We start from the raw sequence: 15,708 nt of genomic DNA on the forward strand, positions 1-15,708 counted from the left end.
CAGCTCTTGAAGTTTCTTTGTTTTCTCGAAAAAACCATCTGCAGAATCCTCATTCGGTCGTACGCCGCAATTATTGTCCCGCCGAGAAATGGCCCCCGTAATCATTGCAAATGCATACATCGATTGCCCGATCGCCGTTAAATTGGTCTTCTTGGTCACCTGATGTATCATCAGCGAGTCGCACGCACAAGGACCGTAACGATACGGTCTCGGTTAGCGTGAGGGACCAAGGTTGCTGTTAGTCGCTTTTTCCGGCGAATTTCGCCTAGACGCACCTGCGCGAGAATCGCAGTGTTTTCGGGACGGCTAGCATCCGCATCAGCTATCCGGTCGGCGCGGCGAACGTCGGGGGGGCACGCGTGCACCGGACGGGCGCATCGTTTCGATCGGGGCCGCGCGCGCGTAGGGTATGTCGGGTGCCCGCACCGTTCCCTAATCGAAGAGCGATACGGAGCTAATCGCCGTGGTACGAACAGGTACCGCGGCTCCGGCCGCGTGCAGCGTACATGTATATAACGGGGCGGCGCGGCGTTCTAAACACACGGTTAGAGCGCGGCCACTCGGCCGTTTAATCAGACGCCACGGGCGAGCTTCCATGCCGAACCGTGAATATCGGTCCCTCGTATCTCGCCCTGCTCGGCCGTCCCGGGCCGATAAGGATCGCGCCACACGGCAATTTCGGCGTCCCGCACATGTCGTGCCGATCCGACGGTCGATCCGGCCGGAATTACGACGCGCAAACAAGCGAATCCGGGGAACGCCGAGCGGAACGAGAGGGAAAACGGGGGAAATCCTCGTCCTTATCGCCATCGATCGATCGTAAGGTGGTTGCTTATCGGTGCCTAATCACGCGGACGACGATCATGTGTGCGAGAGAGAGAGAGAGAAGTAGGCAAGCGCTCGAGTGCTGTCATTTATCGAGGGAATAAAGACGCTATAGAATACATCGAGTTCTTGAAAGTAAAGTGCATACTTTTAAGACATGTTAATTTCTATGAAAAAAAATTCGTAGTAAAAAAATTATCTTTATTGTTATCAATAAATTAAACTATAGATCGCTATAGAGAATAGCGCAAATAAATAGAGAAGGAGTACTTTTTTATTAATTTAATTTTTTTGCTGTAAAATGTATATTGTTGCAGTGTACTCTATACGAGTGTAAGAACCAGTTGATCTCGAAATTAGTCAAACTAGTTGTCTTTATCGCGTGATCGAAAATCATGACGATCACATGTTCGCACCTCGGCTGCGACGAGGATGACGGTAATAAAATTTTATGTCGCCGATCGCTTAATAGCCAATCATGCGTCACACCGCGCGCGATCTTATCGTGATGACGCGCACTCGAGGTTTCGATGCCGGCGATCGCATCTTCGTGAACGAGATAGCCATCGCGAGTACCTGAAAAAATCTAGATAAAGTCACGTCGACCGGTATGCAAATGGCATTTTACGAAATTACCGAGATTGTTTCGCGAGTGTCATCTTCGATGCGCGATCGGATAACGGGATGCCACTGAATTAATGGGTCGAAACTCGCAGGCGTGCACTAATTGAGCAATTTGAATTTATCTTCTCCTTAGAATTAAATTATCCCCTTCAACTTGTGCGTGTTTTATTTTTAAACTCATTAAATCGCAACGCGTTGAACGTTGTCGGTGAGCAAGTTCGCACGTCACGCGTGCACATTTCAATCGCCAGATTGATATTCGTCGAACGTCTATAGTCGTCGGATAGTTCGACGTCCCCGCGGAACCGGACGTCTCGATCTCGACGTGGGACAGCGAGGACGGTGCGGTCGCGGGTCGCTTAAACGTAATCTCGATCGGATCGATTCTCAGACAGGACGACCGCAAGACCCCACACTTTTCCCCGACGCGACCTTCCCTCCGATCAGACGTCAGTTGGAGTGACACTGCACGCGATGCGACCGTGAGCCCGCCATCTGGTACACCGAATTGTCTGTCGCCGTGCGCGACAAGTTCTCCTCTTCGCGTTCCTCTGGACGCGTTTCGTCCCGCGACGCGAGAAAGAAGAGTCTCTTTGCGGTGTCGCCGTGCAGTGACACGCAACGCTCGAGCGCCTTTCAGAGGGCAAGGATCCTTTGTTGCCGCGACATGGGCGCGCGGTAGGATTCTTTCTCTTTCGTGTTGCCCGCGACAAAGATTTTACATCTCGAGAATGGGACAGATTGGTCACGAAGCGTCCCATTCAGTGGTACTACATGCTGGCATACCGATACGCCGCCGTTAATCTCGTCGATTCTCGTCGGAGAATGTGAGCGATTCTGAAAGCCGCGTGGAAAGCATAACTGCATTTTTAAACATTCTGACAAACTACGGTCCATCATTCGATGCCAGCGGTATGAGAAAATATTAATCTGGTATTACAGACTGCCATTGAGAAATTGAAGATTGCGAATTGAAGATTAGAATATGATCAATCGAATCATATTATTTTAATTAGTTTCATTTTGATGGAGTTTTAATCTCTAATTTGCAATCTTTAATCTCCCATGCGTAGTCTGATACAGACTACTACTGTTTTACAATTGTAAATCTATTTGTATTTTTAATATCATCTCTTTATCATTTAATATCGTCCCCTTAATTTTATGATAATATGCGCGCATGTAAACTGAATGAAGAGCATTTACTTCGGTGTGAAAACTTAACGCGTCATTTTTCCTTTTTTTAACTATGACGACCTTCCCCTGAGAAGGATGCACGCATTCTTTCTCACAGCTCTCTCACGACGTTCATCATATCGCGCAGCCATCGTCCATCGATTATCCGCAGCGGCTGGACGCACGCACGCACATACGCACACGCACGCACAAGTGTGAGTAGGACGACGAAAAAAAAAAAAACGGCATGACGAGTCGCGAGCGCGTAGAAAAAAACGGAAGACGCGCGCGGTTACGGCCCCGCTGACTAGCATTAATTACGTCATTCTCGGCGTTAACGGGCCGGACGGCCGCGTAATGACGACACGCGGCGTATACGCGTGCGTGCGTATACGTGCGTGCGCGAGCGCGTTAACGATCCCGCAATAACGATAAAGACGAGTGCGCGCGCGCGCGAATTACTGTTACCATTAATGGCCGTTAGGGCCTTAAGAGCGGAAAACAAGTCGCGCGCGGAACAAAGTTGCGTCACCGCGTTCTCCGCCGCGGCGACGCGCGGTGCCGTGCCTGAAAAGTCTCTACAGCCGGGCTTCTCAGGGAACGATTTTACGCGGCCCCAGCACGGTGCCATCTTGGGCACGACACAAATGTCGGGCTAATTCTTATGCGCCGGTGCTAGGCGCGCTACCGTAATCCTTTATTACGGCGCGGCTTTACGACGTTGTTACGCCCCATTACTTTCGACTTCAATTCTTGGCGACGTCCGCCACACTCGCGGTGTTTCGTAATTGCGGATTTACAGTGAAAAGAAATCGGCCTGATGGCTGTCCGATCGGGAGGATAATTTTCCTTGAGCATTCAAGAGAGATTCATTTTCCACGAAGGATAACTTCTATTTAGAAAAATAATATTTTCCTATTTTTACGACAAAATTGCTTTAAAGGCTAAGCCACGATCGATGTTGCAGATTTTCGAGCTTCATGCGCGAAAGAGGATCCGATTTCCCCCTTCGAGAGGGAACGAGACGCGAGACGATATCGTGACGGCACGCCGGCACTTCCGCATATCAAATCGATGTCCCGTGCGCACCCTCGCGCAAGATGATAGTATTCCTGCGTATACGAGGAGGAAGCGCGCTCCGGCACGCGATACGGAGATTAACGCGATACTTCGAGGAGTGATAACTCCGCCTGCGACAGTGGGAGTCTTCGTGAGTGTTATAAACACACATGCATATATAGCGGAGGTACGATTAAATCCGCTTACGTGCAGATCGAACGTCGCGCTGCCGCCTCTTCCTTTTCAATTCGCGCGATAAAGCGGACGGACGTTGACGGATGTCCTGTAAGTGAGACTAGTCGGTGAGAGAGAAAGAGAGAGGGAGAGAAGACTAACTCTTAGAATTATAATAAATTAGAATAATTAATTAAAAAAAACGAGAATTCTGATCAATCGGTTATAACGCAATAAAACTTTGCTAAAATACGAGCAGATTGAACATCGTTGACTTTCTTTCATTTTTCTTAGGATTCCTCATCTCTCTATATTACCTCCACCGATAAACAAGTCAAGTAACAACGTAATCAATCGCCTCTGAACAGTACGAGGAGGGTGCAAAAACGCAGGAAGATAACCCGTCGCGGAGACCGTGAAAGTGCGTGGCGCGGCACCGCGAGTCCGAACGAGCAGCCTTGTATGGGGAAGGGGTGGAATCCTACCTGGGGAGATCTCTCGCGGTGGCGGCGGACCGCGTTCGCGGAGCGTGTGATGCGTCCGTTTCGTTTCCGTTCGGACTCGTAAAAGTGACCGAGGCAGCCGGTCCCAGCTCTCTCGGACACTCTCACGCTTTGCTTACCGTCGCCGCCGTTTCGAAGTTAGAAAAGTGCCGGTGTAAAAGCCGAGGGAACCACGCGGGCTTAGTTACACGCGCGCGCGCACACACATACACATCCAAACTACAGGCCGAACAGCTGCCGCGGTTACAACGCGCGGATTCAACGTCGAGATATCACGCGAGAGCGAGAGCAGAAGAAGATGACGGGGCGGGACGCGGGATGAACCGCGCGGGGAGAAAACGGGCGAGTTCGGGCCGAGCGAGGGGTGGGCAGCGGGGGAGGCGGCTGAGGGAAGACAACCCGGTCCCTGCAGAAGACAACGACCCGCCACTCAGGCCCTCGTAAAAAGGACGGAATGTCACTGAATGACGGGCCGCGGGACCGGCTCGGTAAGTAATTCTTCGGCAATTACATAATTACTCGTGGTTAGCCCGTTGCGCGTTAGCCCGTTGCACGGCCTGGCGCTCTCTCGCACGATGGGCAGAGAGAGGAGTCGTTACGATATTTACTACTATATAATGGCTGCCCCTGCCGACGAAGAAACGGACCGCTCTGGCTGCGGCGGGCGAGCGAGCGAGCGAGAGCGACCGCTCGAGGTTTAAGAACCAACGGCGTCCTCGCGGCGAGACGCCGAACGGTCCATACCTCGCCATCGAAGGACAGGTGAAGTACAGTCGTCCGAGGGGGGAAGCGGCGTTTAGAGATCGTTGGATTTTCTGCTTCGGGAGAAGCGAAAGAGGCACGACATTATAGTTGAACGCAACAATGAAACGTCGCTATAATATCGGGAGCAGAAGTCGAAGAGACGAAGACTCTCGGGATGCACACGATTCACGATTTGTCGTGTGCATTTCTTAAACTCGGCAAGACTAATGTTTCGGGACCATTAAGTTCTCCGGCTGCGGTCTGATGTATTGGATAGCGGTATCGACAAATCAGAAACCTGACGTAACGTGATCGAGAACTGGCGCTGATGATCATCGAGGAGGTACCGTAACCGCAAATATGACATTAGTGTCGGGATTAGATTTGCATTAGGAACATTAAAAATGCGCAAAGCGCGTCAAGTTTTGTCATGGTTCAAAATAAAGATTATACCTAGACATTAGATCCGTTTTACAGATTCACAAGCTGCGATTAGAATTAGAATTAGCTGAAGTTAGAATAAATTAAATCAAATTAAAAGGAATGCCATCATATCTGCGGTTATCACGCATCGGATAAGATTGCTATTAATTTTCAGAATCGTGAAGGAAACGGATATCGTCACAACCACTTTTGCTTCGCTGAGCGTGTGTACTATCTCGTGAAATTCGACCAAAAGAACGATATCGCATCCTCTTACGACGAAAAACCAGTCGCCAGCCAAAAATACGAAATTAGCGACCTCTCCTAGCCACATACATTGTAAGAGCATACTGGCTCGTGAATATTCGGCTACGCTGCCGCATACCCGAAATTAGCGATGATCGATGGACGTCGAATGAGAGCGGCCGGGGAAAAAGCGAGTGCGTCCCGAAACGCACGGAGCGTGTTAACGCTTGCTTTTGCCGATCGAGAGTCGCGTGAGTGATTTGGCCGGGTTCAGGGCGGGCACCACGCTCATCCCGGCTTCGAAACCGACGATCGCGCGCTCTTATTTTTCAGCCGCGCGCTGATGCGAAAATAGTGATTAGGAATTTGCATCGTTGCTCCCGTCATTCCCACCGACTGTCGGGAGGAGGCTTACGTGCCGCCCGGGGGATAATTTTTCTCGAAAAGAGAACACGAGGAAGCGGGTTAACCGATAAAGAGTATGCAAACATCCTACCGAACTCCCGAAATCAAGGCTACTTTCGTGGCGACGAGTCTCTCTCTATCCGAACTGGCGGCTCAACATAATCTCCCAGAGATTTTAACCGTGTCGTTTGATTCATGCACATCTTCTGATTCACTAATTCTGATCTTAATCAAAATGTTAAGAAATCAAGAATTCTGTAATTATCAAGAATTGAAAATAAAGAAACTTTTAAGAACTAAATTTCAAACGGACAACAAAAGTTGGATTTGATTAAAAATTTAACGGTCAAAATTCGTGAATGCAGTTATTTATTTTTCGAACTCTATTCTTGAAGAGTTTCTATCGATATCGCCGACAAAAGTGTCAGTTTAACTGCTCGAAAGAACAATGCAAACGTAATACGAAGCACGAGCGTGCGCTCGAGAATATCAGACGGCATCCTCTAACGATGACTTTTGTACGCAGGCAGCAGGCGAACACCGAAAACCGCGATGCAAAAAGCGAGCGGGCAAAGCACGCGTGACCTGTATTTAAGGTGATTTCGACGGGGCCCCAAAGACCAAAGGCCCCCCTCCCTCCCCCCCCGCCGCCCGACGCCACGCTCTCCCCTCGTGTGATTCTTATTTGCAAACCACCCTCTCCTTGCCCCTCCGCGAACGTGCACGCGAACGTGAGAACCTCCGCGAGTCCTCGAAGCTTTCGTCGAACCACGTGTGAAACGCGTGCAACCGACCGCCCTAATTTGATAGCCGAGGACTAGCTGACTATGTAAAACGCCGATTTCCGGCCAGGACCGTCCTAGTTTCTCGCGCGCTTTCTATTTTGCCGCCGCTCGCAACGACGTCTCTTATCTTCTTCCCTTTTTCGCCGATTTGGATAATTTGAACTATCTCGGGATACATATCTCGGTTCAGGCGATTCGGAGAGAGAATCGCTATTCTCAAAAATTCGTCTTGTATCGCGTGTGGATTGAAAGAGTAAAACCTATATATCTTTTTATTATAATCTCTCCTTCTATCCTCCTTATGAAAGAATAGAATAAATTCGTGTATTTCAACCGCAGCAAACTTTTCATCTTATTTCTAGATTCTTAAATATTTGTTAGTGAAACTTACGTTAGTAAAAGCAAAATATCCCAATGCAAAATATTCCATTTTCACGGTGCAACATTTTCGGGCGAGAGGTACGATTGGCCCCGAAGAATCCTTCCTAGATCCACTTGACCGATGGGCGACTGGCGAAGCGATGAGCATCTTCCCGAGGACTTCCTTCGCTTACGGCCGCATCCTCCTTCGCCCCCTTTCTCTCGATATTTATTACGACCGCGCCTGGGCCCGTTCGCACCCTTATCGGGGGCCCCTCCGCCGTCGTCCCCCCCCCCCTCTCTCCGCAACGCGCGCGTCAAGAGTCCGAGGGGCCGCGAGCGTCCGGGCAGTGGTCCCGAGAGTCGATTCCAATTTGATATCACCGACGCAGAGCCACGGAGGAGAGAGAGAGCATTGCTCGCGCGCCGCGTTCCGCACGCTGCTCGGTCTATCAGTCATCGGTAATAAATTTAGGAACAAATTGCCGGTCACCCCGGCGACCCGCATCGCGGTAAGGTGCAACGGACCCGCGATGAAGGGGGTTGATGGCACCGTGAGGCGCCGCCGTGAGCGGCGAGGAGCGGGAGAGGGAATAGTGCTGCAGCGAAGCCGGCCGCAAAGCAAACAACAATAATAATTATTTGATACGAGTCGATGGAAGAGAGGAAGACGAGGAGGGGGGAGGGGGAGAGGGAGCAAAGCAGAAGAGGGAGTATATAGGGACTTACGCGAGTTCGTAATATCTGTAATGGGCTGTTCTACTCGAGTGACCTGTCGGCCGCGGCTGAATTAATGGCGGCCGAGATTTCGCGTGGAAACGAAGACGATCGGTACGAGAAGCGCGGTGAGAAACGGGGTGGAGGGGAGGAATGAGAGGCGAAGGCGGCCGCGTAGGGAAGAAAGGGGGCGGCTGCAGAGCCGGGGCCCCAGAGGGTGGAAGATCGTCCGTCTCTTTCTCCTTTTCTCGAGGCAGCCGGCAGTCTCCGGAGTCGTGACGCACGCTCCTACGTGAATCGGGTGGACGAGCTCGCTCGCATAATCATATTTCCATGGAACTGCGGCCGTATATATTGCAGCCCTTATCGTCGTTTTATGCTCCGTACAAATTAGAAGAAAGATGGAAGATTTGAATATTCTTCAACAACGATAATTCTCGCGACCGCAAAATTGTACATCTCGATCAGTTATAAGTGTCGTAATTTGTTAAATCTTACGCCGCGTATCCCTGGCTCTAGAAAGATTTATTGCTGGCATTTGCCCGAGCTGCTGCTTTAATTCTTCTATGTCGAACACTTGAGGTTTCTGCTCACACAGCTACTATAATTATTGAAAAATCGCGGCTCTGACTAAACGTGTATTAACGACTGTCGTACTAACAATAAGATACTCTCGCAGTACGGAGCATCATTATTATCCGATTTGGAAGGTGGATGCCCACAATTTACTCTCTCTCTCTCTCTCTCTCTCTCTCTCTCTCTCTCTCTCTCTCTCGAAGGATCGTGGACGCGTATACACTCGCATATGACCGTGGCTGGAAATCTCGCGCTAATTGAATGGGAAGTCGTTCCGGGGCACAAACCGCGGCAAGCGCGCGTTGCTACGGCACCGATCGTTTCGGGCGCATTTATGGCGGTCGCTTGATGCGCTCCTAATTGCCTGGAAAAAAATGTGGCACCGGGCACCGTCTGCGCGACGGTACTTTGAGAATGGAAATTTCGACTTCGAACAAATCGACAACGGCCGCGGCATAATTGAGCGCGCTATTATGCACGGCTATCTCTCATTCCCCACGTGCGGCGCTTCCCAAGGAAATCTCGATTTAATTATACGCATTATACACGTTGTCCCAGACCTACCGAGTGACCCTTTAACTGGGTTTTCAGGCCAATCTGGAATTGATCGAACAACTGACAACTTCGGGTCGTGCACGGCCGAAGGGAGTCTTTTAATCGGGCCCGTATTTTTCGTGTACAAGTTGCGGAGTTGATAAATCGGCCGGATTCTCATTCCGAGTGGCACAGCTAACGCGCGCTAACGAGCACACGGGAACGAATCGGCCGACTATTAAGCCTCGAGACGTCGGGCTAGCTTACGCGACCACATGCGACGCGATTATTACGTCGTCGACTCACTGCTCGGCACAGAGTCACGGCTAATACGCTAATTACTAACAACATGCGCGCGCGCGCGATCCGTTCGGCCCGTCGTATCCCCCTCTTATACCCGAGTCGTCCCGTGGACGTTCTCGTTCGTCATAATAGCGCGCATCAGTCAAAAACAGTGGGATCATTTGGGCCCGGAATTACCATCGGCGAAAAAGCGAAATTACTGATACGCGGCGGTGGTCATTAGTGCTCGTGCAGAAGGAGACAAGGAGGACAGACGGAGGGTCTTCTCTCAAAGAGAAAGAGAGAGAGAGAGAGAGAGAGAGAGAACGAGAACGGGTGGAATCAAGCTCCTCGCACAGGAATATTTCCATGCAACTTGATATGCACGCGCGATCGTCTCCGGCGTGCGACCGAAGTTGCATTGCGGCAACTCGGTCCGGGGATCGATCCGCTCTTGCGGTATATCGGCATGCAAAACTCATTATGCCATCGGCCGAGTGCAGTGCACACGTGATTTTTTCCTTGCGAGGTGCGCAAGGAGAATCGCGCCGCACGCGTCGCGTGCAGCCAATCGCATGCTGTACGCGCGAGATGCATTGTTCTCCGGCGCTTCGCCGCCCGGGGATACGCTCCCTCGATCGTAAATATCGCGCGCGGACATTCTTGCGACGACGTTACAAAGACTTTCTGCTTGTCCATTTCTCACCGCTCGCGCCGTGTATACTGTCGAAGAAAATTCTTCGTCATTGTATACGGGACCATGTTACGTTGGCTCAGCGCAGATTAATCTCGTCCGACAATAAAATACGCAACGATTTTATACATCTTTAGATTTTTTTGTTACTCAAATTCAGATACATCAAAAATAATGGCAATTTTCTTGATTCAATTTTGTTTCTCTTGTCATCTTCCTCCCGGGCGTGCATAAAATATTTTGCTATTTTCTCGGATTTAATTAACAACCAATTATATCCAGGTATCAATTCAAGTAAACTTCCAAAAAACGGCCATGTAACGACGTGTTACGCCGCGTGTAAAAGCGGCCTGAATTATTTTTAAACGCTCCAAGGAATTAGATACGCTATAGAATTTTCATATCGCCCGCGATGTTACGGATTTCTTTCGGCTTTCCCAAGCGCTCGGGAACAATACGTATCACGGAGGGCCATAAGGAGATGGGGCGCTGCGGCGCCTCTCTCCCTATCTCTCTCTTTCTCGAGTTCCCGTCTCAAAAAGCCGGCGTAAAATTCGACGATGAGCGTGACGGCCGCGAAACATCTGGCGGGACGTTTTCCGAAACAGGTAACACCAGGCACGGGGAGTTTCAGGACATAATGATACAGTGGGCCTGGTGGTAAAGGGCGAGATCCTCCCGCTGCTAATTAAAATCTGCCCGCGGAATACATTACCGTGGGCCTGGGCCTCTCCGCACACACGTATAATATATATATGTATATATCTGGCCGGGGACCCAAAGTGGAAAACAACGCCCACCGCGCCCAGCCGATTTGACACTTCATTATTCGCCGACCACGTGGGATCCTGTCATTAAAACGAGATTAGTCTCGTAATCGTAAAGTCCGCCCGGCGATAGGTCTCGCGTCGTGGGCTTCTCCCCCCCTCTCCCTTCCATCACCCGTTCTCTCCGAGAGTTCGAGCCTAAGTTACAAAGTAGAATAAAGATGGTAATAAGCACCGGTCGTAATTCAAGACCCCGAGCGCGGTCGACGCGGCGCCGAGAGAGCCGAAAGCTCGCCCTCCCGGGGAAAAGAACTCCCTCGCCGGTGCGAGAGATTGTCCACGGAAGTTATCGCGCCGAGACTCCCAAACTTAGAAAATTGAAATTTTAGAGCGACGTAAAAGCTCTCTCCCTGCTTGCCTCGAGGAGTCAACCCCTAATTTTGTTTTGTCGAGAGAAACATTATATGAGATTATCATCGATTTAAATCAATCTTTCTCTTTACATAATTCCAAGAGAAGAGTTTAGATGGGAAGTTAACCTAAGAATCTGTCTTTACTTTAAGATTCGTTCATCCCTGTTGACAGTTAATTTCCTTCTGGATTTATGCTCACACCTTCGATTCGCGTACGGCTTTTTGTTAGGCAACGTTTGTTTGGACAACGAAGGGAACACGCTCGTATTGCTGCTCGAAAATCGCTCGGTCGCGTATCGTCTTCGGGTTGGTTAACCGTCGGGCACGACGATGGAACGTCGTGATCGTTCAGCCCAATCCGCCGAAAACGGACGAGGGGTGGCGTTAACGCGTCCCAGCCGATTCGCCGCCGTTCCGCGCACGTCGACTCGGTGCATACGCAAATACGCCGGCCCGGAGCACGGCGCGGAACGGCAGAAACGTCCAGCTTACGGAGGATTAACGTCACGCCTTGGCAGAGTCCACCCGTGGGACCGATGGGAACGAAAGTACTCTCCCGTCTTACACATGCGTGCGTTCTCGTGAAAGCGGCGCGCGCGCGTTGAAAATGTACGTGGAATGATAAAGGATAAATGCTTCGCGTTTTTGCATTTGAATGATCATTCAAACGCACTCCTCTTTCATATACCGCACTCTCTTCACAACATATTTCAATACGGTACACAAATCCTTCAGAAGAACAGATGCGAATACATACGAGAAAATTAAATTACGTTAAAATTGTGGTAAATACTATCATTACTATCCGTATCGTTCGCGCTGTTGAGTGGATCTGCTGCTGTTCATCTTATCGACTCAACGATGAAACAGAAATTGCGTGTTCGAAGAATCTACGCGTGTTCTCGTAACGCGTCAATCCCGCCGAAGTGGAATTCCGAGGCGAGAGAGAGAGAGAGAGAGAGAGAAAGAGAGAGAATTCCACATTTCTCCCTGATGCGGTCGAACGCGCGCGCTTCCACAGGCGCCTTTTTTATTTTGCGAAAATGAGAGTTTACTGCCTTCCGCGGGGTGAGAGAGAAGAAACGCTCCTTTGTCTCTTTATGGTCGGAAAGTGGCCCGTGGATCGGCCACGCGGCGGCAGAGCTCGAGAGACCCAAGACGGCATCGCCGCGCTACCGTCGCCGCCGTCGCCGTCGCCGTCACCGCCATCGCCGCGGCCGTCTTCTTCTTGGACGCCACGAAGAAGTACGGTCGGATAATAACGAGTTTCGCTGTCGTCCCTCTCGCCCTTGCGCGAGTAGCGCGAGTCGTAAAGTCAGCCGATGTTAACTCCCCCCGCGCCGCCACCGCCGCCGCGCCGTTCGCCCGCCCGCCCGACCGTTTTTCTTCCACGGCGATGTGGACGATCGTGTCAAATTTTTATTGCGCCAACAAGCCTGTCCCGTAGCGCGCGGGTACTCGCAATCGCCTTGCCTTATACGGCACTCTGGAACGACGAGGAAAAAGAAAGACGGATTTTACCGTCGAGACGAGATCGCATCGATGCGGCGACCCATCCCCCTCCCTGAACATCGACAGATTGCGAAGGATAACGATGAGGATTGTATAAATTGTGATAATAAACCCAATAAAATATAGCGGTACAGATGCAAGTACAGAGCAAGTATACCGAAGGAGAGGCAGAGAGACAAGTTACCTAGATGTTCTGACAAATTGGATGAGAATTATCAGCAGGGAGATAAGTAAACGTATTGGTGAAATAAGTGGTAAACGCAATATTCCTCCACAAATTCATAGACAAACGTCACTTGAGTAATTCGATAGCTCTCGATTTAAGAATTTCGATAATTGGATGCCTTAAATAACCTTGCAAACAGTAAAAAAAAAAATACTCTGAACTACTCTGAACTATTCTGTTCATTCGATTTAACGCAATTCTCTTCCAATTTCAATTGATACAATTAGCTGATATGAAAACTCACATTTTAAATTCTTGTTGAAGGGATACTCGACATCGGATTGCAGCAAACATGATCACTTCCACATTACGTTGTTGCCTCCATAAATCCGTTAATGGTAAGATGATTACGATCATTAGCAAAAATTCCGAAAGGAAATATAGTCTACAATTTGAAAAACTCAAATGTAGACAGATCGAAATCTAAACACAGCAGCGTAAAATATTGTGATCGTGAATATTCTAATTATGAAATAATTAATATATTTACAGGCGCAAGAAACATCTTCCGAAATTACAGCAGCGACCGCGCTAGGATTTTCAACGGATTCAAAAGGGAAAGACTGCAGTACCGAGAGGAGAGTATAGGTATCGTCCTGTATCGTGCACCGTATTGTAAAAAGAATCCAATCTCTCTCTCGTGCAATATCCATCAGTAAAGTTACAGTTACAAATATTTCCACTCTGTTTACCCGGGTAAATTAGTCGAGATCACTGATACGGTATTTCCATTCCGTGCACATTTTTTCTCTTTGACCAAGTAAACTTCATTCGCAAATTTGTGTTCACTGCACTCGAAAATTCGTCCAATCCGTTCTACGACACCATTGACTGCACCCGTTCTGTGCGTCGGAAAGGTTACCGCGAGTCGGGGAATTCCTGCGGGAAATCTGCCCGCGACGCCTCGGAGCTGCGCGGTATAATCCCGGAAGAGCGCCAAGTTCTCGGCTCGGATAAAACGGAAGATTCGTTCGGCCATTGTCTTCAATAATAATTGCTTTAGATCAATATCAACTCTAACTTTTACTTTTTGCAAACATTCGATTATTTATACTTACGACTTAAATAGTATGAAAAAGGAAGAAAATTAATAAGAATGAGCTAATATTGACAAGTTGAGCGAAATAAATTAGTACTTTTTTTTATAAGCTTGTAAGTTACGCATTACGAAAAAAATGTGATGAAATTGTCTGCTCGATAAAAAAAAATGTAACTTGAAAGATCCCTGTTTTCAAATTATTCTAAATGAAAAAACTCGCGTCGATCCACTGACAGCAGAAATATCCAAGGTGGGCAAGTTGTATATCCCCTGTGTGATCCCGTATTGTCACATTCGCGTTTCACGTTACGTCGTGTAATATTCAGCGCGATGTCTATTACATCGCTGGACTACCTGACGTTTCGCGTGACGCGACGCGCCGATATTTTCTTTCCCCCTTTTTTTTGCTCGTCGAACGAGAGGCGCACGGCCGGGGCGAGGAGGCAAAGACGCATTACCAGATTGGCTGGCTCGCGTTCACATTCGGACGGGGGAGGAGAAAGAGGGAAGAGGTCCTTTACATTCATGAAGCTTTTATCTGGTTGATTTGACTACGCGCTACGCGTATCCGCGGCTCTCGATTTGATTTGCATTGATTGGAGTGGCCGGCTCTCCCCCGATAACGACTGTTCTTCTTCGGCGATGCGGATGGCGGAACCAACGGCGAATCCGCGACTCGACCGCAGCATGGCCGTATACACGCGCGATTTCGCTTTCGCGCGTTGATTTTGCTAAACGTATTTTAACTGCGAATCCCCCGTATGAGCGCAAGCGAGGCAAACATCACGTGCAAAGAATTATTTCGTAAGCTTAAACCGATTGTCAGGGATTTTATCGCTACACTCTGAAAACAATACGATTAATAATACAATTAAGTGTTGTTCGAAATAATCCAATAATTTGTAAAGAGAATCGTGTAGTATATAATAACATATCGCGTATACGCATTAAATATTAATGCAACATTAGTCACATATAATAATGTAGTTATTTGCAGCATTAACGTGAAATATAAACGATTGCAACCATCGTTGTAACAACGCGAAATTCGTTTCTCTCTTAAATTTTATCATCCTCAGCACGGCATGTTTCTTTTTCACATATTATAATATTTAGCGCATTAAATACTGACTACATACAAGTAGTAAAATATATTAGATTAAAAATAGATATCAAGTGATCGAACAAGCGACCGTCGTAGGGCGGCGCAATATCACTCGCGTGTAATAAAAGGCTCCGTTTTTACCGTGAAACTCCCGCTGCTCTCGTCGGGACGCCTTACAACAAGCGTCGCGATAGGTGCAAGCGGCATCCCAATTTCGTCTTTCTCCACGACAACGGCAGCATTGTGCTCGCGTCAGCGGCGGAACGATGATTAATCGATCGACTGTCACGGATATCGCTCTTTCTCCCCTTCGCGCGCGGCTACCACGGTCGCGGACGGAAAAAAAAGGCGCGCGGGGAATGAGGCGCGTAATACCGCGCGCGGGGCCGCGCGCAACACCGCGCGCCTCCATTAATAAAAATCAAATCGCTATTAAGTCGAAAGTATTTACAGTGTCGCGGACAACAAACGGCGGGCAACGAGGTCCGCTCCCACTTTAGGGGGGCCGCGGACTTTGGA

General features: G+C 49.2%; 2 protein-coding genes and 1 long non-coding RNA gene across 3 annotated transcripts; 2 read left to right on the plus strand and 1 right to left on the minus strand.

The window, feature by feature from the left end:
* Positions 1-1,081: 1,081 nt before the first annotated feature.
* Positions 1,082-1,610, minus strand: LOC105454209. Its single transcript, XR_974966.1, has 2 exons — positions 1,462-1,610; positions 1,082-1,401 (listed from the first exon to the last, which is right to left on the minus strand). It is a non-coding gene; the product is annotated as an uncharacterized LOC105454209 (long non-coding RNA).
* A 19-nt stretch (positions 1,611-1,629) lies between these two features.
* Positions 1,630-4,116, plus strand: LOC105454210. Its single transcript, XM_011696679.1, has 3 exons — positions 1,630-2,361; positions 3,593-3,835; positions 3,898-4,116. The coding sequence occupies exons 1-3, from the start codon at positions 2,353-2,355 to the stop codon at positions 3,988-3,990; spliced, it is 345 nt and encodes a 114-aa protein (XP_011694981.1). The 5' UTR covers positions 1,630-2,352; the 3' UTR covers positions 3,991-4,116.
* An 8,291-nt stretch (positions 4,117-12,407) lies between these two features.
* LOC105454307 lies at positions 12,408-14,250 on the plus strand. Its single transcript, XM_011696857.1, has 5 exons — positions 12,408-12,557; positions 12,946-13,049; positions 13,310-13,383; positions 13,538-13,633; positions 13,903-14,250. The coding sequence occupies exons 1-5, from the start codon at positions 12,408-12,410 to the stop codon at positions 14,034-14,036; spliced, it is 558 nt and encodes a 185-aa protein (XP_011695159.1). The 3' UTR covers positions 14,037-14,250.
* Positions 14,251-15,708: the final 1,458 nt, after the last annotated feature.

This window comes from Wasmannia auropunctata, unplaced genomic scaffold (assembly GCF_000956235.1).
Source record: "Wasmannia auropunctata unplaced genomic scaffold, wasmannia.A_1.0 LD335987.1, whole genome shotgun sequence".
NCBI lineage: Eukaryota > Metazoa > Arthropoda > Insecta > Hymenoptera > Formicidae > Wasmannia > Wasmannia auropunctata.

Bases quoted from the DNA above. Each gene is read 5' to 3' on its own strand.
- LOC105454210 (XM_011696679.1), top strand. The intron at 3,836-3,897 runs GTGAGTGTTATA...GCTTACGTGCAG, and splicing joins CTGCGACAGTGGGAGTCTTC to ATCGAACGTCGCGCTGCCGC.
- LOC105454307 (XM_011696857.1), top strand. From the start codon at position 12,408: ATGGTCGGAAAGTGGCCCGTGGATCGGCCACGCGGCGGCAGAGCTCGA. The intron at 13,384-13,537 runs GTAAGATGATTA...ATATATTTACAG, and splicing joins CCTCCATAAATCCGTTAATG to GCGCAAGAAACATCTTCCGA. The intron at 13,634-13,902 runs GTATCGTCCTGT...TGCGTCGGAAAG, and splicing joins GTACCGAGAGGAGAGTATAG to GTTACCGCGAGTCGGGGAAT.